The 27,461-nt window shown below is 38.6% G+C and overlaps 1 protein-coding gene across 3 annotated transcripts in view; it reads left to right on the top strand.

The window, feature by feature from the left end:
• The first annotated feature begins 320 nt into the window (after nt 1–320).
• DGLUCY (D-glutamate cyclase) overlaps nt 321–27,461 on the top strand; it is a 48,648-nt gene continuing 21,507 nt past the window's right edge. For 2 of the 3 annotated variants that reach the window (XM_066552111.1, XM_066552113.1), the window contains exons 1-5: nt 321–413; nt 20,005–20,080; nt 23,376–23,487; nt 26,266–26,419; nt 27,108–27,306. In XM_066552111.1, coding sequence (XP_066408208.1) covers nt 23,385–23,487; nt 26,266–26,419; nt 27,108–27,306 — 456 coding nt within the window. In that variant the 5' untranslated portion in view covers nt 321–413; nt 20,005–20,080; nt 23,376–23,384. Of the gene's footprint in view, nt 414–17,058; nt 17,136–20,004; nt 20,081–23,375; nt 23,488–26,265; nt 26,420–27,107; nt 27,307–27,461 lie in introns of those variants that run through there. The other variant, XM_066552112.1, reaches the window with a different exon arrangement.

The following is a 27,461-nucleotide window of genomic DNA, read 5'->3' on the forward strand; positions in this document are numbered from 1 at the left end:
CCCTCCCCCGGGCTCCGGCCGCCCTCCCCGCCCGACAGCGGGGAGCGGAGCGGAGCGGAGCGCGGCCGGGATAGGCTGAGCGGCGCGGGGGGGAGGAGGTGGGAGCGCCGCGGGGAGCGGCTCCTACTCAGGCGCGCGCGCGCCCCCTCCCTCCCCAGGCCGGGCGCTCATTGGCCGCGCGCGCCCGCGAGCCCCGGCGGCCGTCGGGCAGAGAGCGTTCCCCGCGCGCCGCCCCCGCCCTTCCGCCGAGAGCCGCGCGCCCCCATTGGCTCGGCGGCTGCGCCAACCGCCGGCTCCGCCCCCCGCCTTCCCCCCGGCCCCTCTACTCCCCGATCTTGTTTGTAAACATTCCCGCCCGCCTCTCCCGCTGACCCCCGACCCCCGCGGGAGGGCGGGCGCTGGGCTGCCGAGAGGTAAGGAACGGCGCTGATTGACCACTGGAGCTGGCAATCACCTGAGGGAGGGGCCATGGCGCCCTTCCTCGCCTTACGGCGGGTTCCACCGTACTCGAAGGGGGGAGCGGCCGTGGGCTGACCCACTCGCAGTGGCGGCCGGGGGGAGCCGGGCTCCAGCCTAGCGCGGGGATGCGGCGGGGCAGGGAGCAGCGAGGCACGGCCGGGGACGGAGAGATTCCCGCAGGGCCCCGGCCGCCCGCCCGTTGAGTCCCAGCCGTCCCGCACGGGAGGCGCGGGCGGTGCGTGCGGGCTCGCGGCGGCGGCCGCGGCACACACACCGCCTGCAGCCCGCGGCCGTACGCTCCGGTCACCGGGCTCAGGGGCCCACGGCGCGGGTGGCGCGGCCCCCGGTGCACGCAGGGGCCCCGCCTGGTGCCGCCTTCCCCTCGGTCGGGGCCTGGAACGGGCGGAGAGCGTAGTGGCCTCTTGGGAGGTGGAAGAGGCCGCCTGTACTGAAGTGAAACCAGCCTTGGTGATCGCTGGAAGGGCGCACGGCCTGCAGGGTTATCGCAGCTCAGGAGGTGCCTGGCAAGGGCTTGCTGGTCGCAAGATAGGAGTGGGCGAGCGTGCTGGGGCCGTACATCCATGTGCCCGGTTCACCTTGCCTTGCCTGGGCCGCCTTCATCTGGTCCCTTCAGCTGCGAGGGAGACACTGTCCTCGCAGAGGCTTTGATAGCGTTGTTGGGGGACATACGGTTCAAAACACATCGGATCTGTTCATCTCAGTTAAGCCGCTCGGTCTGTTACGTTTTGGAGGCAAGCTGGTGTTTCTAAAGCTGTCCTCATTTCCTTGCAACAGATAACTCAAATGACTTTTCTCTTTATTTCTTATTTACAGTAATTTCTGACTGGTTGCTCTGCCACTGCTTCTATCCTTACACACAAGCTGCTAATTCACAATGCCATGTCTCAGCAGTAGTGTTCACACAGGTTCTAATTAAATTACCTCAAAGATCAATGAAATAAAATGTCTTCTGTTAATCCATTATTCACACTCCAGTATTAAATATTTGTGTGTTTGTACACATATATGTAAAAATGCATGTACATGTATCCGTTTCTACAGTTTCCTATGGAGAGATTGAGTTTTGCTATTTAAAGTCGGTGAGATTTTCGGTTTCGTAATTGTTTATATACCAGACCTCAGGTTTAGGGTGCCTATGCAGTTGTCATCCCAGAAATTAATAATACTACCTAAGAGTTTCATAGTATTTTTGGTAAAACTTTTGAAGGTGTTTCCCACCAAGCACTGCACCTGTTCTGTTGAGGTATCTCAACCATACGCCACAGGATGTATGGTACACGCATAACTCCTCCAAAAATGTCCATCCAGTTACTGCCTTTCCACCAGAATTATATCAAGACTATAAAAATAAAAAGTCTGAACATGGGAGATGTTTTCAAACTGGAAAATACTTGATTCCCTAACTTTTGTCACTTGTTTTTAGAAGCATTGCTATTGCAGAGAGAGTAAGTATTATATAAAAGTATAGTATTAAACAATAAAAGGGAAAATGGAAATAGTAAACTGATTAAATTATTTATTAATTAACTTATTAAATTAATAAGTTTTTGCATCTTTGTAACTAATGGCTCCTGATGGCTCTCTGGTGGGGACTGTGAGATTTACTTACTCATTACAAGGTGTAATAACCACTTCTGATTATTCCATGTCCCAGATACTAGATTTTAAAGAGCCTGGTGCTATATTTCATCCAGTGGCTCTACTAGCCTACTCTTGGACTAACTGTCCCGGGCAGCCTCAGAGGAGAGAAGCTGAAATCTGACTCCTGAAAAGCTGAAATGTGAGGCGTGCTGGCATTGAGTCCAGTAGTTGTTAATAGTCTTGGTTTCAGATGTCCATAGCTTGACAGGCTGTATCTGCTTATTTGTCCCAGGCTGAAAATTTCTCTCAGCTAAAACAGCTTTAAAAAATGAGGCAATAACGCTAAAATACCAAACCAAGAATACTGATCCATGCTGACAATGCATATAATAAAACACAGTGATTATTGTGTATATTTCAGTTTAAGATGTGACTGGCCTTGCAAAGTACTACTGCCTGAACTGAAAGTTCTTTATTATTACTGAAGGATCCCCTGATGTGCTTGAAACATGGTCATTCCAATTAAAAAAAAGTTAAGATTTTTTTACATAACAGTTTCTCCAGTGTTAAAATGTTTTCGCAGTGGGATTCTTGTGTCATGTCCAGAAACAGCAAAGCAGCCCTGCTGAATGCTTGGAAAGAATCCCACCTTTTGACAGACAAAAGAGCTATACTTGCACTGAAATCCTAAACCTCCTGTCAGGAGTCCATGAATGCAAGACTGTGGTCAAGTTTTCCTTTCAACTTTGGGAGCAGTGGAGGGTTAGACTTGGTTGTGTACTTGACATGAGAGTAGATCTACCTTGAGCAGAATGGTCCAGGCATAGTGGGCTGGTGACATGCCTCCATCATACAGCAGTATCACATGGCTTTGTGGGTGGCTTTAAAGGACAGAGTTCTGCCTCCCTTAAGGATAGATTGGAATTACAGATAAGTGGAAATATACAGGCTGCATCTATACCAGAAAATAAAACTGATTAGGACTCATTCTGTAGGTGTCAGGAAGGGCATGACATAGCATGGTGCAGCTAAATTCTTTCCCCTTCAAAAGAGTGGCCTTTTTTTCACTGCCTCCTGGATGTGTCGAGACAGCACACCATTACTGAGCTGTGCTAGCCTCCAGCTTGGATGTACAAAGACATTGCCTGGAAGAATACTGGCCAGGGACCCAACCATTCCTGGAAGCATGCCAGCAGTCAGAAGTATGGATAGTCAGGTGCCAGCACGGATTGGGCCTTTGTCCTGTTTAAGTCACTGCACTGTCACAGAGTCAGATGAGGGAGGAAATTTGGCTCAAGCCTGCAGCCAAAGCAGCATGAGAAAGTCCAGGAAGAGTGATGGGCTTAGACCCAGAGGGAGTACAGACTGGTCTGTAAGAGTTTTTTTGTTAGTTGGGAGAAGTAAAACCACCATTGTTATCTTAACTGTGCTTTTAGAAGTGCAGTTTAACTGACTGAAATTGTTACTTGCATTTAAATACATTTGTGTGTATGCTGCAACACTGAAAAAAACCTACTGTTTGTATGATGTGCATACAATAAATTACCCCTCTGGTATAAAAGGAAAAATATTTGATGTTTAAATTATTAAAAGCTATGGGGCAGTGCAGAGCTACTCATGATCCATAGTGTCAATGGTTTTTGTTTTTTAAGCAGCATTTTCATATTCATGTGCACAACCCGACAGGTCAGTCAGCCAACAGTTCAGTGTTTGGGCTGAGCATGTGCTGCAAGTTTGGGAATTTGGAGTAACACCATTCTAAAGATAGATGTCCCTTCTCTACCCCACAACACAACTGTTCAAAAATATGTGTATTAACTTGTCATTCCTAATTGGGAAAAGAGGGAGGAAAAAAATGCTGTGGGAAATTCCCACATGGAAAGATATTATTGAGCTTCATTAAAGAACAAGTGTCACAATATTTTATTTTTGGTTCTAAAAGAGGTGGTGTGCCAAGCTGGTTTGAGGGCTGAGGTGAAATTGAAATGCTCAGTGTACAGACATCTGAGAGGAAATGAGAGAGAAAAAGAAGAACACGAGTGCTAGAGCTGCATATTTCCAGGGTGCCAGGGCCTCACCAGTTTTGAGGTATTTAATTTACTTTGTTTCTGAAGGGGAGCTGCTTATGGAAATTGTAATTTCTATGGAGCTAAAGTTGAAGGTGTTTGGTGCTTTCTTATGGTCATTGAATTGTTACAGAAATAGGTGTTATTTTCAAAGGACAAATTTCGGAAGGCTAGATGATACAAAATGTTCCCCTTCATCACTCCATGGAGAACATTTGCACAGCAGAAGAAAAAAAGGATAAAATTTTGGAAACCACAAAATTAATTTAGGGAAGGACTCACTGTGAAAGACAAACATGACATGAAACAGCTTTTGTGAGAAATTTTAGTTTAGTATTAGTTCTAGTTTTTAGTTTGCATATCTTCTCTGTGATTTTTATCTTTTGTTTAATCTGAACCTTTAATTGAACTCTCTGTGCTTGATAACTGTCAGAAAAGTAGACTGGGTAGGTATATTTGTTGTTAAAAGTATTTTTTATGAAACTTCTCTGGGCAACAGTTTTATCTCTCTAAAACCACTTAATGTTTTTACCATGAAAGGAGAAGTTATGCTAAGCATCCAAGTCTAATAATTCTCTTAACGGAAGCGGTACAACTCTGTCAGGAAGTGGATCATTTCTTGAAAGAGTGCATTTAAGCATTACTGCTTCAGGGGTCCTGTTTCAGTTAGTATTCATTTCTTCACTGAAAAGTGGTTGGTTTATTTTTTTCTTCAGTCATCGTACAGTTGCAACTACCATTATATTACAGGCAGCACTTTCAAAAGTTTAATTATGAAAAATCTACCTGGTTATAAAAGAGGGGGAAAAATTGTCATGTCTCTCCGTTTCTGATGAGTAAGAGGAGAATGAATGCTGTCGACAGGGGACAGAAAGCAGCACTAGCCATTGACACAGAGATAGGGGTTTATTTCACTTTTTGAACTGCTAAAGCTTCTTAAGGTAGGCAAAAATAGAATTTCTGTTTAATAAAAATAATTGACTTTTGAATCCCAATCCTTACTCACAATAGTTTGAATTTTTTTCAGATTTGTTGGAGGAAACACAGAGGACTGTTCTACATAATGTTGTCATTAAACCTCAGTAATACTCCCTGTGTAAACTCAAAGTCCTTTTCAAAAGACCTGCATGTGAATTCTCACTATTTTGAAAATTTACTGTCAACTTTGGAGAAGGTGACCTTAGAAAGGAGAAGTTAATCAAGGTGACCTGAAAGCTAGTGATGATGAAATTAAAACTTATAACTCATCGTGAAGACTGTGAGTACATTCTGACAGTTGCAGAACTTATGGTTCTGTTTTCCTACCCCAGACAAGGAAGCATAAATATGAGGAAAAAAGGGTTTAAATGGCAGAACTTAAAGCTGTGCATTGTAGTTTTTAAAGAGAGCCTGCAGATAAAGAGTGAAAAGAAGTGCCACATAAAATGAAGGGGGAAGGACAATTTTTGAAAAGCATAAATGAAAAATAATGAATTAATTTCCACAAGTTTTCTTCTAATGATGTATTTAAAGGTATTGCATCTATTAAATTACCAATGAGCAAAAAGAGATTTAATGAAGTGAACAATTATTATAGAGGTTCCTTTCCCTTTGTATTGAGAAAAGCTGTCTGATTATTGATTTTGAGCCTATTCTTTGAAACTTAAAAAAATAAGATGGCTCCATGAATTGAAATAATGGAACAGAAAATCTGTAAACAAATGGATAAATTAAGATAATATGTTTCAAACTCAGCTGGTGTATCGCCTGGATTTTGAAAGGAGCTTGGAGCTCCTCAGAAACAATATGAAAACTCCCATTAGTTTCAAGTACTATATTAGGTGACTAGAAGGCACCTCTTAACATAGAGTATTATAATATTTTATAATACAATAAGATTTAATATAATCAGCATTACATTACAACTAAAAACACCTTTAAAAGGACCAGGAAAATATTTTGATGAAAGATTTGAAAGATTACCCTTAAAGAACAAAAAGAAACTAAAAGGTGTTAGAAAACCAGTAGATAAATATGTTTCTGTTAACATGGCCTAGATATAAAATACTATTGTGAAAAATCGAGTAGCAAAAACTATGAGAGTGAATTACAAATTTTCAATACATCCAAAAGATGGGGATTTCTAACTTCACCTGCATAATTGACACTCTTACTGTAAACTGTGTGACTTGGGACTAGAGCTAACAGGTAACTGGTATTGAAGCAGTTCTATAATTTCATTACTGTTTTTCTTAATTTTTTCATCCCATACTGATTTATTTAGATACAGGATGCAAAGTAGGGTATCTCTAGCTCAGCATTGCTGTCTCCAGTGCTGGCCAGGAGCAGCTGCATAGTGTCATGAGAGTCTGTGGTTTAACAATGCAGTTCCTAAATAAAGATGTCCATTTGCTTGCTTTGACTTTGCCATTTGCTAATTTCATCTGATGACCCATAATGATTTAGTTACAAAAGAGTGTGAAGAATTGTTACCTTTTATTTCTTCCATGATTTTGTTGCATCTGTTCCTATTGCCTATTTCATAGGCAAGCCCAGAATATGAAGCAGTAACTTCACCACCTAAAAATATCCAGTAAAATATTTACTGTAGATAATCTGCTCTAGAGGTTATGCACCAGGCACTTGGAGTTCTTTGAGCTTTCAGTAATCCATGCACAGCCTCATTTCTTTCATTTTTCTTAAGTAGAGGACTACTAGGTGAAACCTAGGTTATTTAAATGTTAGAACACTCCGTTTTATTAATCTTTTTTCTTTTTTAATGTAAAATGTTTGCTGTGACAGTCTTTGAAGAGGATGTCAAACTCCAGTTGGTCAGAAGGCATTTTACACTCCTTTTGTAAATTCCTTGGGATTTGCATTTTCTCTGAAGTGTTAAAGACTTCTATGCAAATAAGTGCCCCATTAAGCAATTTTTCTTTGGCTGTCATTTATTAGGCCTGGCTAAGAGTGAGGTATGGCATCCTCCTTCTTACAACATGTCATATTCAAGCTTACTTTTCTGTTGTGACTGCTTCTTAATGTATTGATGGGAAGCATGACAGCAATGCAGATTATTGACATTGTAAATAACTCCATTAACTCTGAGGTATTTCAACCCTCTCACTCCCGAGCATTTTTGAGCTTTAATAAAGATTTATACTAGTAACACATCTCTCTCCATTTTTAAAAGAACGCATTCTATTCAACCAGATTTTATTCCAGACCAAACACTGATTACAGAAACTGTTGTCAATTATTTGCTTCCCATTCAACTCAGCGTTGCCTTCCTGCAGCTCTAGTGAGATGCATCTTCAAACTGGAAGTCAGATAGGGCAAATGCCACAGATTCTTAGAATTACTTGCAATATGCAGAGAAGTTAGTATATAAATTTGATTAAATCACTTCTTCTCTCAGTCACTGCCTTGCTTTAACCCCAGCCAAGCCCAACCACCTGCTTGCTCACTATTCCGCCAGCACGTTCGGGGAGAGAATTGGAAAGGTAAAAGCTGAAAAACTCATAGGTTGAGATAAAGACAGCGTAATAGAGAAAGCAGAAGCCACAAATATGAGCAAAGCAAAAGAAGGATGCCTCCTATGGGCAAGCAGGTGTTCAGCCATCTCCACCAGAGCAGACCCCCATCACAAGTAATGGTGCCTTGGGAAGATGAAATCTGTCATGCCAAATGTGTCCTGCCTTCCTCCTTCTTTCACCCACTTTATATACTGAACATGATGCCATAAGGTCTGGAATATCCCTTTGGTCAGTTTGGGTCATTTGTCCCTGGCTGTGTCTGCCCCCAGCCTCCCATGCACTTCTAATTTCCTTTGCAGCATGGCAGTAGGAAGAGTGAAAAAGGCCTTTGCTTTATGCAAGCCCTACTCAGCAATAACAAAACCATCTCTATTGCCATCACTGTGTTCAGTCAAATCCAGAACACAGCCCCATACCAGCCACTGTGAAGAAAATTGACTCTACCCCAGCCAAAACCAGTTGTAAGGCCCCAAACAACTCACTTGGTGAGACTTTTAACAGGGCTTACAGTTGTTCATGCACTTTGAATTAGATTCATGGGAGAAATATTGACAAGATATTCTCAAGAGATCAACAAAGAAAACTTTACTGTCAACTCTAGAAAATCAAATAACTTTGACAAAAAGTTTGTAGCAGCATTCAGTCAACATAAACCACTTGTTAAAGTATTAGTTTCACCCATTCAATTTAGCAAACTCAAAGCCCATTCCATTTTAAGTTACTCAGAATTCTAACAAGAAGGAATCAGAAGAAAGAGAGAAAAGATAATGAAAATAACAAATATAGCTACCAACTCCTGAATTCCAGCAGCATTCAAGTAATAGAAATTCCAAGAGGAGGAAGGTCAAGAAATTCTTGTCTCGTGTTTGGCCTTAAATACCCCTTGGCCTTGCTGGGCCCTTTCCCCAGGTGGGACTTTGGTCATTTGGCCACTCAGGAGCTGGGCTGGGAGCTCCAGGGGCAGGTGTGGAGCACTGCCTCTGATGTGTTGGGGATTGGTGGCTGCTGCAGGGCTGGGATAAAGGCCCAGGGGGTGCATGGAGCAGGGCGCTGCCTCAGCAGGGAAAGGCCTGTTCTGCCTCTTCCACACACACAAAAAGTTCTGAGCCAGCATTGCATCCAGTCTCTCACACCAGCACAGAAACATGTTTCTATAATGTGGTGTTGCCTTATATCTTGGCCTAATGTCTTCCCACCCAAGAATTTGGTTTTGGCAGTAGTGAGTTGTGAGATGCTTGCCATTATTTTCCTGCTTCTTTAGATAACAAGTTGATTAAACTGTTCCACTGTGTGACAGTATTTTTCTTTAGAAATAACTGTGATTAGTGGAAGTACTGGTTTGGTTTATGCATAAGATAAAATAATTACTTTTGGATAACAAGTACCAAAACAACAGAACTATAAATCATTTGAGTTTGGACAGGAACCCACTGAAGTCCCTGAACTATCCTTTGATGGATATTTAAGGAGGAGATGGAGAGGATTTCTGAGGAAATCATCAGAGCCTCAGTGCTTTGACAAACAGCAAGTGTTAATCCCTTATGTAATCTTGTGTCTCAAGGCAGACCGTACCCGTGTTTTCTTTAGCCTTTTATGTACCCTTTCGGACTTCAGATATGCCATGTAAAAGTAATCATGCCTCCTCTAAGACAGCAGTTGCCTAATCTTTCCAGTGCCTCTCTTTGTCTGCAGAGGTAATGCCTTCACACCACCCACACACCCCAGGAGAGCAGCCTTCCCCCCGCTCCCTGCCTCTGCGACATCCATTTGCCTTTAATTACAGACTTAAGGATGTTGTTGTCACAGCTGAAGGTGACGTTAAGTGTCTCTCACATCATCACTTGTCTCTTCCTATTGTTGCTTTTACCCCTCTATGTTGAAGCTTCACAGTGCATCCTCTTAGAGAGTTGAAGCTTTGGGCTACAATTTAATCTGTTTTGGCCTTATGGATTTGGTGGTTCTGTTTGGTTTTGTAAATTTTATTCCTGTTGGAATTCTAAAATGTGACTAATATAGAAGTCATTTACTCTTATTAAAACACAGCCTTTTCTAGAATAACCATAAAACCAAAACATTTAAAGAAAGTCTGCCTATCCATTTTAATAATCATACCATCCCTTGTTTGTAGAATAATCATCACTAATCCTCATCTATTTACTGTGGAGAAACTTATCCCTTGTCTTTCCTGATTATTTGCTTGTCTTACATCTACCTATTAACTCAACATATTAATGCAATAAAATATTCCAGCCATCAAATTACCCCCAATATTCATAAGTTGTTTCAAAGAAGCCATGAATGTATTCTGATTTATTACAAAAAGATCTAATGAATTGATTCAAAATGTTATTTTATAGATGGTATCGAGGCTATTTTCAGCAAAAGTTTCAATCTCTAATTGAAAATATACAGCTTTACCAACAGGACAAGTGTTCAGTGCAGGTGAGAGATTACATCACCATGCAATAATACTGAAGAGCCCTTACTATAGCTGGGGAAGATACAGACTTCATGCTCAGCAAGATGCAGACTCACAATAAACAGCTGCCCCCCAAAATTTCTTTTTAATGTGCTATGATGAAAACCTTTAGGAGACAACTGTAAACTGGGAAAATTACTTTTTCTCTGAAGCTGATAAATACTATAAAGGTCAAAAATTGGCTGTCCATCAGAAGTATGTGTCTATCAGATACAAAAATCAGCAATCTATAAGTGTGATATCTTCTCTATTCCTGTTTATTTTTAAGAAAAGCATTTGAGATGGTTGACTTCTGCAGAGCTCTTGAACACAAGGTCGCTGAAGTTAGATGCATTTCTGTTAATATTCTTAGCTATTTTTCATTTACATCGTTTATATCCTAAACAATGCCCACTTAATGCACTTTATTTCACATATTTTAATTTGTACACTTAGTAACTGTGGAAAAGTCACATACTGATCATTCTATTCTTTGAATTATAGGTTACGCATTTTGGACTTTTATTCTGTTAAATTATTCAGTCTTGAAATAAGTTTTTAATTTGGAACCGTTTGCTTTATGTAATCAACCATGGAATGAATATATATACTTATATATAATGCATCTATAGTTTTTATAAACATATATATACTTTTTTTTTTTTGCCTAGATTTTGAAACCAAGTAGAGATCACAATATTTTCCTCCTTCAAAAGGAGTGGAAAATACTGTGTAATATATCCAAACTGAAGCTGGATCTACTCAGAATGCTTCTTTTTAAACTTTCCACTGAATGGGGGAGGGGTGGGGAGAGAACCATGTTTGTTGTTTGATGCAAAGGACACTGATTTGTTTATTTTTATATATGGTTTCAAATTCTTTTATGTGCCTTCTGGTAAACTTCTGGTATCTCTGATGTCTAGCAAGAAAGTCTCACTTCATTCCAGTCTTATAATTGAATGCGTCGGTGAGCTTGCATTACTTCTGACAATTTTCCCATGGACACAATGATTGTATCTCTCATACATCTGCAGTTTGAAGTGCTTAATAGATTCAAAATCAGCCTTGTATAGCAAGCTTTCTATGTCAAACTCAGCTAATTTATAAAGACAAGTATTATGAGAATAGGAAAGAAATTTCCATTAGGGAAATCTGTCAGTAGAGGATGGAGTTTGAAAGTCATTAGGTACCATCATCTCTTCAAATGTTTTAGTTGTAGTAATTTTTTTTTTAATACCAGTCTCCTTAGTGCTCCATCAGTGTGACTGGAAATCACAGCAGTTTCTAGTAGCTGATGCCTGTTCATCTTCCTTTTGACTGATTAAAATCTTCTCATTTCAAACTGTAATGAGAAACGCCTTGGTCCTGTATTCAAATCAGGAATAAAATTCAAATCAGTTCTTCTATCTTTGCATATTATTAAAAATACTTCCTGGTAGTTAGGATACAGCAATATATGACAAAATACACCTTGCTCTATATGATTTTGGTTTGGTTATATTTCCAAGTAGCTGAACAGCTATCCATTCTGTAGTTTTATTTTTTTCTCTCCAGAAATGATGTTCCTATATATACTCCATCTTCAAAATTCCAGGTGGTCCCAAAAATGTGTCTTTATACTAACTATATTAAAAGAGAAGCTACCTAAATAGGTCTAGGTTTGAACTAAACTCATTGCTCCCTTCCCCCACGATCAAAATCACACACATTTGACTAATCTTTTGGAGACAAACCCCACAGCTTTTTAGAGTTGCTTTTCAAATGTGAATGCTTTATTTTAATTGTACATTTAGACTTGGAGCACATTAATGCAAGCTGCTGAGTGCTATTAATTTGTCTTGTCTTTTGCCTCTGCATATACCATGTAGTCTGACCCTTCTTTGAGAGGAGATACTGCTGAAAATTGCTGGAAGACTCGTGCAAGATGCTTGTCTCAAGAGGAAATATATTTATGGAATAAGGATCAAAGGAATGTCTGTGTTTGTAGATTGCATTCTAATACAAAGACAGTTTTGTTACTTTTAAATATATTGGCTTTGAAAATGGAATCCTAATGAAACAGTCCATGCATAATTCTTAGCAGTTGCATCTAGTTTTCCAAGTAAAGTAATTTAGAAGGTAGCTGGTGAAATCCATATGAAATGCTGCAAGCTGCAGTTGTATGGGTAAAGTCCACTTGGATATCAGATCTTACATTAACTTCTATAAACATAAAAATGTCCCTTAGCTCCAAAGTTTCTGAACCAGAGGTCATGAAACACTGGAAGGATAAACCAGTTAGGTTTTGTGAATGTTTTCTCTGCTTTTGAGCTCTTCTTTAGGCTGTGCATTATTGATCCCTATCAAAGTCAGGATACTGGGCTAGATGTAGCTGTAATTCTATCTTCTGAAGAATAGTGTTTTAATAATATTTTGAATTATTTGGACTTTATGTATATATTAACTGTACCATGAAACTATTCAGTCTCTATGATGTAATGTCAATTGAAAATCCATTTCAGAGGAGGGGGAAAATTCAGCCAGATCAAAAACTAATGCTCAAACAAGCCAAGAGTCTTTTCTCATTTGAAAATAAAATAAACCAAAACTTAGCACACTCCCCATACTTAGGATTTATAATAAGATATGTAAAAAAAAGTCCAAGAACAAAAAAGGACTCTTTAAAAGAGCCTCCTAAATAGGAATATCAGAGAATGGTTTGGGTTGGAAGGGACCTGGAAAGTCATATAGTTCCAATCTCTCTTCCATGGGGAGGGAAGGGACACCTTCCACTAGATCAAGGGGCTTTCTCCCCTTTCAAACTGGCCTTGAGCACTTCCAGAGATGGGCTGCCTGGGTAAGTGCTTCACCACCCTCTCAGGAAAGTATTTCTTTTCAATATCTAACCCAACCCTACCCTCTTTCAGTTTAAAGATACAACCCTTTGTCCTATCAAATTCCAAATTGGGATATGGAATTTTGAGGTATGTTATTACAATTTCCTATCTGGCATGTATAGAGAAACCAGGAAAAAGGATCAATGGTTGTTAATGGTTGCTAATGGTTGTAGACAAAACCAGAGCTAAACCTTATTTCTGAACTGTATGGTTCATCAGTACTAGTTATATCAAGGTTCTTATATCAAGGTTGTTATCTTGTTTCATATACATGTTTATAAAAAGCGAGTGTATTGCTTATATATTTTTCTGTCTTTATTCTTACTTTTCCGTCATGTCTTTCTCTATGTAGCTCTGCATATAGGATATGGCTTGTATGAAAACATGTATGCAGCTGAAGTACAATACAGCAAATGTTTAAGCACTTCATCTGTCCATGAGCTCAGTGGGACTAATTATCTGCTTATCTCTTTTACTTATATTCATAGAAGTACTAGAGGTTTGAGTCCTTAAACTGTAAGCTCTGTGGTAAGGTTTTAGGCATATTTACATCTACTATATCTGGGAACAAAACTCTAAAAAAAATTAATTATAGTAAAAGCTTAAACTTTTGTGCTGCTTCTATACAAAATATAGGCTCAATTTCTGAATTAGAGTACACTAAATATATATATATATACACCATATAGCACACCAATTATAGCTTATTTATATCTTTAAAATATAAAATGAGGTGATAGAAGTGTAAAACATTTTCAGCCCTTTCATATTCTTTGGTAATGAAAATCAAAATTATGACATCAGCATCCCTTTCAAGCCAACTAACTGATGCTGCAGCATTATGAGTCATGTCTTTTAACACCAAACTGCTTTTTTAAAAAAAATAATGGTGAGAAAAGGTTTGAGGGTGATACGTGTACAGATCTTATTCTATTCATGGACCATAGGGAAAAGCAGCAAAAGTTCAGGATTAACTCTATGAGCTAGAAATGTAGCTTCATTTTTCAACATCTTGAGCTCTTTGCTGATACTGCTCATGAACACAGTGGTTTGAGATGTTGAGTCTGCCTGCTGTAACTGGACACAGTGGTGTATCGTACATAATTGCGTAAGGCACTGAATAGCGACAGAGTGAGAGCGTTTAGTCAACCGATACCTGATCTAATCTGTCAGCAGGAACTTAGATGTGAAATTCTTCACGTGGCCTGTGCTGGGACCAACAGCAGAGCAGAGCTCCTGAGCTGCTCCCCTGTTGCATTTGTCACTGTAGCTGTCACACTCCCTTGCACTTTCTGCACAGCCATGGATGGTGCTGCTGCCACCAGCGGTGATGCCCCAAGGGTGCCATGACAGAGTGACTGCATCAGGAACACCCACTTGCTGTGCAATCAGGCTGCCCAGGACAGTTCAATAAGGGCCTGTATCCTTTCAGGCCCTTAAAAGTAAGGTAATTGGGAATTTTCTTTTCAGAACAATGCTTCACTTCAAGCCCACCTTTCTCCTATGCAGTAGGCACTATGGCAGCCTCTAGCTATGGCATAACATTCTCTGCTTTGTCAAGGGTTACTGTGGTGGATGAGGACAGTTGCCCAGAGTCATTACATCATATACTGTTCTTGAATGACTGTTTTGAGTTCAGAAATGGTGAGGGGAACTGTTGACACTCTGCAGCACCAACGCACCACTTGCAGGAGGTCTCTTCTCATGGTCATCATGGTTGCCACTTGCCTATAAAATTAATTCATTCCTGGTTCCTGTGGATGACTGGACAATCAGGTCAGTGTAGCTTGGTTGAGCTGCCTCATCATCCAGGTCTTCCATCAGTCACATTACCGTACAGCTGAGATCCTAAAAAGTTCACATGCTGTAGAGTTTCATACTTTCTCTGTATAGGCAGGGGAAGAAGAGTTAGGAATGATGTCGAGATCTTCATTCGAGCCCACCACAAGGACCTTTGACTGTTCAGGATTATAACTCATTCATTCTACACATTCTTGTTCACAAGTTTGGGGATGGTGGCGATTATCGTTGATTATATATGGATTCTGTGATGCAGTCTACCAAATAAGTATGTAACATCTGTGGTTTTTCAGAGCTTGGGCATCTTCACTAGTGACAAAGCAGCACTCTCTTCTCCAAAAGGACTGTGGTATTGTCAGCCTTAGAGTATATGTCTAATTACTGATAGCACTGCTTGTTGCTATTCCTTCTCATCATCCTGCTGTACTAAGTGTTGGTCAAACACTCCCTGAGCTCTTGCAGATAGAGGACAAATGTGTCTGCAGGTGCCTGGCTGCACCAAACAGACCACTGAGGGCAGTTTCCAGATCATCATGACAACTGTAGTCACCACATAATACCACAGTTGCCAAGTACGCATTAATGAAAGCATAGTAATGCAGCCATAATTTGTCTGTAACTTGGAATCCTTCGAGTTAGAATGGATGCTGCAGAACAGAGCTGTCCAGTTATCCTTGATGCAAATTAGCATTTATTATGGGGGGACAGTGTGGATGCTCCAAGACAAAATAGCAGTCCAAATGCAGACCACTTACTATCACATAGTACAGTTGCTAACAGCAATTTACCTATACTTACTCCTGAAAGTTGCAGTGAGATATTCTTGGAGACCCTGCCACAGATTCATCTGATCATCCATATAGCACTACTTAAGCCTGGAGGTTCGTCAGGGAAATTATGCTCTGTCCTTTTGAGCTGTTCCCAGTACTTCTTGGTCTAGGAGTTGAAGGAAGCAGTGGAACAATGAAAGTTAATATCTCTTCATCACGGGTATGTGTGGAGATGGAGATATTTATTCTTGGTAGCTTGGAGAGGTACAATTCCCTGGAAGTTCCCCACACACAGCCTGCTGAGACACCCACATCTCAAGGACACTAACTTTGTGTAAACACATGGGCTGGAATAATTTTACTGACCATCGCTGAGGAGAATTGCTTGGTGAGCAGTGGTGGGTGCAGTGACAGCATCTGCTGGCAGACATGTGAACAAAAAAGGAATGGCATAATCCTGGATGTAGCCTGAAAGACCTGACAGCAAGAGCATGGCACGTTTTTTGGGAGCATGGTTCTATTTTTATGATGTGTAGGTAGCAGAACATCACTTACCTGCTTGCCTTCAGATGGAATTCCTTGGTAGGAATGAGCACCCCATCAGCCCTGTAACCGTGCATGATGTGACTGGGTGTAACCTAGGTGGTGACATATGTTCTTATCAAAACAAGCACCTGTGGCTGCTGCCTTGACAACAAAGCAGTACAAGTAATTGTACTTTGTCCTATGGACTCCATTTTCTCTCCTTCTGGGTAAGACTGGAAAGAAAAAATTCCCTCGCTTTAGGAGTTTTTGTCCAGCCAATGCCCATCACCTTTGCTGTGTGCAGCGTTAGCTGCCCAGTGCTGCCACAGGGGCTTAGGAGAGGCTGGCACTGGTGGTCTGCAGCAAGGTCTCCCTGCACTCTTGCGCTGTCTTGGTGCCAGAAGAGGCCAAGATAGAGAAATAGTATCTGGACCTAGCCCAGAAAATTGTGGAGCAACTCTTAAAATCTGTAGCTCAGCATAGATTGAGAAACAGTATTTAAATACTATCCTCATACCCTTATGTTTTTTTCAATTTCTTGAAGTTGAATAAGCAACTCTTGTCATCTTATATGAAAACAACCTTCAGTGGATCATTTGCAGCCTCTTCTTGCTACTGGTGAGTATTCCTGCCAGCAAAGTCCAAGGCATGAATGTAGCAGCTTTAAATCGTAATGAATTCTTAGTCTCCTCTTAGGTGTATGCTGCATCTTGCCAAAGGTGCATGTAAGTGAGGTGGCTGTTCTAAAACTTGTTGGTTGTATGTATTTGTAAGGTGATGAGGCAGGAAAGTGGGTATTAGGGTATGACTCAAGGGGTTGGAAGGGTGTGTGAAGTCATGAGGGCTCGTCCTTTGCAGGATAAAAAACCCTGAACAACTGGGATCTTGCATAGCTTGTGCCCATGCAAGGGCAGGGCCCAATGTGAACTATTCTCTAGTCTCTGCCCATATTTCTCCACCTCAGAAACAATTTGTTTTGTTCCAGAGCAGAAGCTGAGTGTAAAGTTATACCAATGCAGTGGTTGCAGCAGCATACGGTGCTGTCTGAAATGGCTGCTTTGAAACTGGTAATTGCTTTCTGTTATTTTTTCTTAATATACTGAGAGAAACTAGATGTTGTGTACCTTTTTTGCAAATAAACAAGATTGCATCAAAGACATATTGATCCTATCAATTTCTCGTCCTGACATAATCTGCAGGATCTCAAGTATAGGCTGGCTGCTTTAAGCAGCAGACAGAACACTAATGGAAGCTAATTTAAATTTCGATTTGCAGCCCTCATTTAGAGGTGCATAAACTTCAAACACAAATGCCCTATATTTCAAATGTAAAGTTAAATAATAATTTGCTGGATGAGCTGCTGTCTGAAAATACACAACACACTCCCCTTTTGGAATGATACACAAAGATCTTCTCTGCTTTGAAATGATTCATAGCAGATGGGAAGAAAAAGGATCATTAATTGATTCTTCAAATAAAAGATCACAAGTGTAACTGAGAGATCCTGTTGGAAAATCAAATTAACTAAATTTCCAGAGAAGCTTGTGCTTTTCACAGAAGTCTGCTGGCAGAATTTCAAATCAGCTTGATGATTAAACAGCAGGTCATTTAAAGCGTGTTTACGTTAACAATCCTCTGTAACCATATTCATACTAGGGCAAGGCAAAGTACACAAAGTGTTTGTTAGATTATAATTAGTTTAGATTACTTTCCATTATGTATTGGTAAAGGCAGCCCATGGGCTGGCTCATGTTTCAGGTTACTCTGCTGCAGTAGCTCTGGGTAAGGTATCTGTGTGACAATATCTAAAAACCCTGCCCAGCAGTTTTAAGTACTGACCCTTGCACTTTTTTGGCCCGTGATCCCATACATGCCACCACCCATTCTTATTATCAAACTTTAAACTGAAAGTAGGACAAAAGTGATATGAGCAATGCAAGGTTATATTTCGTAAGAGTCTTTGGGCTCCTTGCAAGCAAGTCTCTAGATTATGCTGCATCAAACCATATTCTTACTAGTCTATCAGTGCCACTGGAGAAACAGACCTGTAATTCATAACACCAGAAATTGGTGTTAACTACTTTGCAGTGTTCAAATCTGTTTATTACCCTTACCACCCATACTTTTTACAGGCTGTGAATTCTCATGTGTTCCATTTTAAAACCCCAGAAATGCTATTTTTTTACTTCTATTTCATTAATTCACTTGATATGTGTGAAGGCAAAGCAGTCACACTGACACTTCTGAAGAATGTTTTAATCCTTTGTTTTATTACATAATTTCTTGATTCGTTTTTATCTGGTGTAGTTTAGCACACCAGTATGGACCCACCCACTGCATCTCAAAGTGTAATCTCTCTGACACTTAAATGACATTTTTCCATTTTCTTGGATGATGAATAATTTACAATGTGGGCCTGTAAAGAATCTATGTTCATATTTAAATATCTGCAAAATTTACAGATTCCCTTTTTCATTTTGAAAGCTCTAAGATAATAGAAAATGTTTCACGTACTGGCCTTCCTTCTTTTTCCATAAAGAGCTTTTGTTTTGCAGATTGCAAAAACACTTAATAAACTGTAGCTTGTAAGATATATAACTTTGTAAGGCAGTTCGTGGTTCCACTGTCAGAAATTAAGAATTAAATAGAAAAATTAAGAATTAAATAGAAAAACTATGCTTAAGCCAAGCCTGTCTGTAATATTAAAAGGGATATATAGATATAGATATATATTCACCTATGAGTATAGGTGGGGTCAGAGGAGTCTCAATCTTAAATCTAAGTCTGGGAAAACATTTGTGAATTTATTTATTTATTTATGTGTATTATGAGTTCTAATGTTAGACTATTTTGTCTCACACTAGGAACAGAAAAAGCTCGTTTAAGATTAAAAATTGAGGTGCTAAGGTACAACTGAGAGAAACATCAACTATATGAATTAAAAAGAGCCAGTGAGAGGAGAGAAGGCATTAAAATTCCCATATTGCCAGAGAATGCAGTCAGACAAACCAAGGAAGCAAGTGCTACAAAGGTCAGCCCAGCTTGGAGTTATGGAGATGGGGGTCTGAGCTCAGGGAGGAAAAGATGCAGAGATAAAGGCATACTGTAGAAAAAGTGGAAGAAAATGAGGAATAGCCTGGAAGATGCAAAGAGGCTACTCTGTCCATCATGCAAGTAATCTAAAATGCAGGGCAATCTCTTTTTTTAAATCTTGTCTGGAACTACATTTTTCTTGCTTCATGTCTTCCTCTCAACATGCTTTTTTCCTTGCATGAGTTGTGGATTTTTGGGGAAGTAGAGCGTATTCTTTACAATCAGTTACAAATATGAGGCTTAGAACCAGTCCCATTCCAGTCATCTCAGCAAAGATCAGCACAGCATTGCAGTCACCTGTATTCAACTAGTGCTCTGAGAACAGCATGTAGAAATGACTTAGAGGTTAATGACTTACAGCTTCATATGGCAACCAGGGAGCACAATTTCTAATGAAAAAATACTTACCCTCCAAATATGGCTTTCTTGGAAATTGTTATTGTCTTGGTAATGAGGTATTTTGAAAATCATCTGGGCCAAATTAATCAGATAGTGGTAACTGCTTAATTCCACTGAAGTGGTGCTGCACAAGTATTTACTGAATGAAGATGTCAACTAACAATTTTATGTTACTTATTAAAGCCAGATCCAAGATCTGTTTAGAACTTTCACCAAACTGTACTTCCTGACTGCCACTGTGATGCAAAGAGGTTTTTTTGAATATTTATATTTTCTTATTTTCTTGAATCTTTATATTATAAAGATTTATAATATAATGTCATTTCAATACAATACTGTTCCTTACAAATTGATTCATTATTCTGAACTACTGATCTGGCATAAGCTAAACTGTCCTCACTGCCTGATCACACAGCTCCCTACATAATTTTCATCTTTTTCCAGCTTTGAAGTTTCATCATCCTTGTCAAGATCTGGAAGTGCAGCTCAGGATATGGTAGGGCCCACAAATCAGTAGTGGGTAAGTGCCATCTTAATGTCTCAGACAGCAATGTATTTTAATACTTAGCCATTTAATTCAGTATGTAAAACTCAAGCTACACACAAAATACATTGAACCTTCATGAAAACTCTGAAAAGAAAAGTGTTTATTGTGCTTCTAATGTGGAAGCAGATATTTAAGAAAATGCTCCTCAAGAACAAACTTGATGCTTCAGTGCTGTGAAGCTTTACTATATTGATCGTTGGTGTTGAAAGTCAGGAAGTCTGATGTGAGCAGCATGACTTAGAACAAGGTCTTTTTTAAGTATGAAATTTGTCATTATGCAGCCAGTCAATGACTTGACTTTCAAACGCTGTTTACACAGGATTCTATCTGGTCTGCTTTAAATGTTCATTCCATTAAAGAGAACACACTGGAAAGCCAGATCTTAGGAGCTCTTTGGGCAGACACCACATAGGATACCTTCAGGCACAACAGCCATCTTATAAGCTCTGTCAGCCTCTTCTCTTAAGGCCTTTTTAACACCCTGCATGTTATCTTGTGTCATGATCCAACATACCCCCATGAGGTAACTGATACTATCATTATCTGAAACTGTCTCAGAACAGAGTAAAGGAATTAAGAAACCTCTGCCAAGGCACAGATCCTGCTAACTGATTAACCACTGTCTCACACTTTTTACTTAGAGTGGTGCATGAGGCCCCTATGAAGTCAGTCTGTGCATTTTATTAGGCATCCTAAAAGAAAAAAACCAGAAAAGATGCTTTAAGATCCTAATAACCTCCATACTTTTCCCCAGTCATTCCAAACATGCCATGGTCATGACAGCTCCAAGGATTTTTCAGGAAGTTCTAGAGATAGTTGGGGAATTTAAACCTGACTATTTCTCTAGCTTAGAGAAATAGCACACTGCATTTCCAACTGTTTGTGGGCAAGTCATATAGCAAAAGTTGGGTTTTACTGTGAGCATCTCACTGGTTTTATTGTCTATCCAATATTAATTTAGTAATTAATAAACAAAATAACAGCACAATCTTTTACAGATATTTTATGGCAAATACAGTGATCTAAAGTTAAAACTCAGAACGTTAATCAAATTGAGTTTTTCCTGTTACTATATAAAATTGCCCTGGGAAGGTGAGTCTTGTCTCACTGTGCTTATACAAAGTTAATGTTTAAATTATTCACTTTCTAACCAGTCATCATCAATAGTATATGTTTATTCACAAGTAGGAGCAACAGGCCCAAGTGCTTCTGTATGGTATCTACAGCTGACATTTCAGCATTACTGATATTCAAAGTCCTGTTGCTTGTTAGCCACTTGCTGTCAAATGAACTAAAAACTTTTAGGGGCCTAAATGTTTGCTGATAAAATCTCCTAGGTACTTTCATTTCTGCTGCTGGGTACACACTTTATAAGAGGACAATCAGGCTTTCTCAACATTGGAACAGGGCATTTGTGACAAAATACTTAGCTAAAGACAGCTTTTGTTCCAGACTAATTTTCTGGACTTCAGACTGTTTTTCAAGTCCAAGTGAACTAGTAGTTCATCAGTAGCAGGCCATCAATCCTGCAGATAATTTAGATGGTTTTAAAGATCCTCAGAAATAAAGAAGTATTATCTGAAAGAATCTAATTAACACATCTGGAATGTTTTATTAGGATCATTGTATTTAGTTTGAAATGTCTTGCATTAATCATTCCAGACATGTTAGAAATTCTCTTTACAGTAAGAATAGGGTATCTTAAATTGATACTTATAGGCCTGAATTAGTGCTCAGTGACATCTCCATATCCAACTTCTTGTTATCTTTAAAGTGTGTGTTTGGAATTGTTCATGATTTTGTAATGAAGACTATTTTTGTACAGCATACAGAGTGATAATGTAAAAGCAGCAAACAAGATCTAGAAAGTAGTAAGTTGGAGTTCAGAAAAAAGACTGTTTTCTTTTGGCTGACAATGTTATATAAAGATTTCAGAATTAAGAATAGAAACAAAGTTTACTTTAAATTTCAGTGCACCCAACTTAACATTTCAGAGCTCTGCAAACTCTGGGAAACATTTTGGACAGACTAGGATAAAAGTATCATTTCAGTCAAAACATATCACTACTCTTCAAGTTAAATACAGAATGATTGCTCAGAGGTATAAATTTTCACACTATTCCACTCCACTCTCCAGTTGTGAGAGTGAAACTTTGTATTATCATAGTTACAGAACAAAAAACTGAGGACCTTTAACAGAAAAGTTAACTTTTGCTAGAAGGATGTAACATCTCATTATATATTAATTTAGCAACAACTTTTAAAAAGAGCAGCACAGCTTCTCTCATATTTATTATTTCTTTTGAATGACATCAAGAATGGCTTGTTCTGATTTAAAGAAAAACTTGGAAGTTGGTAATTGAATTAACTGGAGGATAGTTCAGTTTCTTTACTTGAAAGTAACCAAGGTTAATATCATATGCAGCCAAGTTATTATTTCAGCCAGAAATAATAAAACTTAACTCTTACTTTTTCCTAATAGTGATGTAATAAATCCTTTTTAGTTATTAGTATTTCAGGTTGAGAGAAAAACTTTTTGGGAACTTTGTCTGGGTTACAGGAAAATGACATTTTAAATCTTCAAAAGAAGAAAAAAGAGGCAGTTATTGATTGTAATTAGGAAACTTATTTCTGTACCTAGACCAGATTGTGTGACAAGTGACTTAAACATCTCTATGTGTGCTTTCCCAGTGGAAGAATAGCCACAGGAGTATTCACTTCTGCATAATTAATATTTGAAAACCATAATACATGTGAAATGAATTACAGGACACTTTCTGAATATAGTTCTCTCTTTACCACAAGGCTACCTTGCTAATTGCCTAAAAGTTTTTGATCAGAGAAGTAATATAACCTGGTAGATTATAACCTGGTAGGTTAATCCACTTGTGCTTTTGCAATTTTAAATTTACAATGACTTTTTGAAAACTGCATACTCTAGAAAATTAATATTTATCAGGAAGGAAATAAATGTTTTTTACATTATAGGGCAGCAAAATTTTGTGTTTTATCCCAATAATAAAATGCATGTCTCCAGCTAATTTATTGAAAGATTCAATAGCATATAGTCATAGAATGTCAGTAAAATAACCTTTTGAATTTGATCTCCCTTTTGAGCTACAACTTAGAATTTCCCAGTGATAATAACTTTGGTGGAATACAAGGAGGAAATGTAAGCTAAGTTCTCCAGAAAATCAGAATTTATAATGGGGGGAGAGGCGGGGGGGAGGTCCTTTGTGTTTAAATTTATAATTATCTTTCTGTTTAGGTGGAAAATATGCTTTGGACAGGAGGGTTGAAATCTCTCCTTCCTCATGTGTTAAGAAGAATAATTAGATGCAACAGACTCAGTATTAGTAATACTTCTGGAATGGCAGAAGGTAAGTAAACCTAACAGCTCTCTGTGCAAAGTGATTCTATTTTAGATTCATAACTACGTTGTTTTTGTTTGTAAAGGATTGAAGAAATATCAAAAGCACCAAAGTAAAACAGAAGAAAATGTTATGTTCTTGGGTGTGTTTGAAATCATACTGTAAGCACCTGACTCTGTTTTTTAAATTGTAAAGATATATCAGAGGAAATGCACTATCCTACCTGAGTAATGTACATGGATTTTGTTTTCAGTGTCTGCAGTGCATCCCTCAGCTTCCAATTGCCATTGAGAAATGATGGATGTAGAAAATATTTGAAAAATCTTTAACCAAATCTGGGTTTTCTTGCATGTTATTATCACATTTGTAAGATGTTCTTCACTATGTTCTTCACAGAGACCTTGCTTTACTTAGCACATTAGATATGCTTTGGGAAGAGTTATTGTTACAGAAGTGGTTTTCTGCTTCATTTTTTGCAGAAGGTGAAGATTACTGGGTCAGCAAGGCTGGGAATTATAAGGGGGAGGGAAAAATTAGTTTTATACTCAGATAACGGAATTATCTGGAAAATTTATTCCTGTCTTGACTTTCATAGCTGGACTTTTACAGAAGCAGAGAAGTCTGTCATTGTTCTGATCAACTTTCAAAACTAACATAAACAAAAATACCATGGCAAATACCTGATCAACAAAGCTGTGTGTACAATAGTAGTAATACTATAAAATATGTTAAAGGTCATATTTTAGAACTGTAGTGAGTCTTGAAATTGTAGTTTTCTTTTCTATCAGTTCCTAAGTTGAAAAATACTAATGGAAGACATTTTATAATGTTTATAATTTGCAGTTTGCCCCAGCCAAATTTTTAAAGTGAATTTTTTGCTTCAGTAGTTTTAAATGTATTAGTTCTAACATTTTTAGAAGTATTGTTGACATATAAAACAAGTTGATGAACAAACAGTTTCATTATACAAAAAGAACCATTGTAACAAATTGTCTTATGCTGTTGTTAACCAATTCTTTCTTACTGCCCTCATTGTAATTCACCATAGAAGTTAAAAGCTCTTTCTAAACTTCTCTGAACTTGGACATAAGTGTGTTGCATTACTGCCTGGGTTGGTCAACACATCCAGCTCCACTCCCATTGCTTGTGAATACATTCATAATGATGGCTCCATAATGCAAGTGAGTCCATCAGGAGATATGGGTTGTGTACAAAAAGTAAGGATAGCTATCAGGAGGAGCAATAAAGTTCTCAAAGTATTACAATGAAGCTGCCTGAGTTTATCGAGTATTTGCCTGAAGATTCAGCCTCTCATCTGTAACTAGTATGTGAAATTCAGTGTTCTCAGTTGAGTACCCTGACTAAACCCATAATTTTAAGAACTCATTAATATAACCAGCAAAGCAGAAAGTGCCTGTGGATTTCTCATGGATGGCAGGGAATGAAATTGAGGGGTAACCAAACTTAATGTTTTATTCAGTGGTTAATGTAGTATGTTTATTTAGCAAAAATATTTTTCTGTATTTAGCAAGAATCTTGTTCTGTATTTAGTAACTTTTGCTAGTAATAAAAAGAATTTTTATACTGACTACTCCCAAGAGAGCAGTTTGTGGACAAATTCAGTATGCAAATGCATGCTTACCTCAGCCTTTGCTTTGCATTTTTCCATCAGGAATAGAATGCTCTTTGGATGTCTTTGTTAGCTTTAGTCAAGAGTAAGGTTTGGCTCATTTTCTACAGCCTTTGAAAGCAGCTCATTGATTTCAACTAAATTATTGCCTCTTTGATGACAGACTACTGCAGTATTTAAGAAAGTGAGTGCTTCTGTGCAGCCTCCTACTCACCTGCCTGATATCAGACAGTAATAACTCTTCAAGAGAGAATTGGTACGGAATTTAGGGATTGTTAATTGCTGGATTTATACACCCCAGACCTGTTATACTCCAGATTTCCCCCCATTATTTGAACAGTTGATATTTCCATGCAAGAGAGTTTAAATGGCATTGGTATTAGCTACTACTGTTAAGAAAATAAATTTTTGCTCAATGGGACCTTTCTTCAGTGGTACTCATTGCAAAAATGTTAATGCCTTTAGAAGCTATTTCATAGTAGTAATCAAGAACCTTTTAAATCAAAGTTGTTTCCAAGTGAAGAAAGTGTAGCAGTTCCGTTTTAGTTTGGGTTTTTTTAAATAAGAATTTAAATCAGAACTTCAATTAGAAATTACTGAGATTCAGTGGACAGTCAAGAGTTTATTCCTGAGCTGTAATCATATCTGTTTAATTGCAGCCCACATTAAAATTCCCTAGCCAAGAAATTTTAAAGAATGTGCTAAAACATCAAGATACCAGGAGTTTACTTTTGGGTTGATTTATATCTTGGTGTGGTGAAAAATAATTGTGAAAGTGTGGTGTGTGATAGCCTTTCTTTGGCTCTGAGTTAGCATTTGCCAATAGAGCATTTCCTATATTCTAATGTCCACAGTTAGAAAGGAAATTATGTTTATATATAAATGAATAGAAATGTTTTTTAATTATGGTGTCTTCATATTCTGCTACTACCCATGTTTGCCAACTGTTTTAGCTGTGAATGACTTCTCATATAGAGTAGGCATAGCTATGATTTTTAAAGCATTTCAAGAAGTTTGATCTAATTACAAAGTTCTGAATCAAAAATTTCCTTTAGGTAATTCATAAACCATCTAAAGAAATTGATACAGAAAAGTTATTGTTTCATGAACAAAAAGCTGAATTAATAACCAGCTATTCCTATCTTCCACCATTTAAGGCTATAAACAGGCCAATATTGTGATTTTGCACAAGTCCCTGGCTGATGACTTTGAGAAGTTCTGTCATGCAAACAATGGAGCCCTGCCACTGCTGTACAGAAGTCAACCAGGTGACTGGAAATGTCCTTCCCTGAGAAGTGATTCTGGTATCAGGTAACTACAGAGCAACTCTTCTGGCCAATATTCTGAAGTGAATGCTGGTGGTGATTAGGAGAATTTGAGGAAACAGCCTGGTTACACTGTTGAAGAGTTTGAACAACATTCTTTTCTTGGAGTTATACTTTTGAGTGAAAACCATGTATAATAGCCTGATTATCTTATTCTTGAGCCACATATTATGATAATTGTCAGTATTACAAGTTATTTCTCTAATCCAAAGGTGAAATTTTGTGTAATTTTAAAATATTTTGCAGTCTGAGCCTGCAGAATTCAATAATAGGGTTTTATATTTGTTTTATTTACTAGAAACATGGTCATGGTGTCTGCATGATACTTGTAGAGTCTCTGAAATTTGAAATATGTACTCCTATGGTAAACACTAAAAACAAGTTTAAACCAGCTCCCTAATTTTTGAAAGCCTGAGACAAGATATGCATAAGGGGCCTTTACCTATAAAACCTAAAAAATCTCAAACTCTAACATTCTGTCTGTCAGCTTGGTTTTATGCAGAATAAGATGTTCTGGGGGTTTTGCCTGTGTTTCTTTCGTTATTAGTCAGAAAGAACAAAATGGATAAAGCAGGCTGTATTGTGTGGTTTCACACTGGGTTTATGTCAATTCAACCAATTCACCTCGTTTTTAAAAAATGTGACAAAGCTGTGATAACTTCTTATTTCACTAGACCTGACTGCCTACAGTACAGAAAATATGAGCATGGAGCTTGTACTGGATCACTGAAAAGCCTTAAGGAGTATTCTGAACAACTCAAGGACATGGTGACTTTTTATTTGGGCTGCAGCTTCTCTTCTGAAAAAGCAATCCAAAAAGCTGGCATTCCTATCAGAAACATTGAGCAAAAATGTAATGCAAGCACGTACAAAGTAAGTATATGCACACACACACACATAATCTTTGTTGTAATTTTGCCTGTGAGTTTTGCCCATATTCAGATTAGGTGCATATATTGTTCAAATCAGAACTTTTTTTCTGTACCTACACAGTAACTTAAGGCATGTGCTAGTGCTGAAAATACAGG

The sequence above is a fragment of the Molothrus aeneus genome, chromosome 6 (genome assembly GCF_037042795.1).
Source record: "Molothrus aeneus isolate 106 chromosome 6, BPBGC_Maene_1.0, whole genome shotgun sequence".
Lineage (NCBI taxonomy): Eukaryota > Metazoa > Chordata > Aves > Passeriformes > Icteridae > Molothrus > Molothrus aeneus.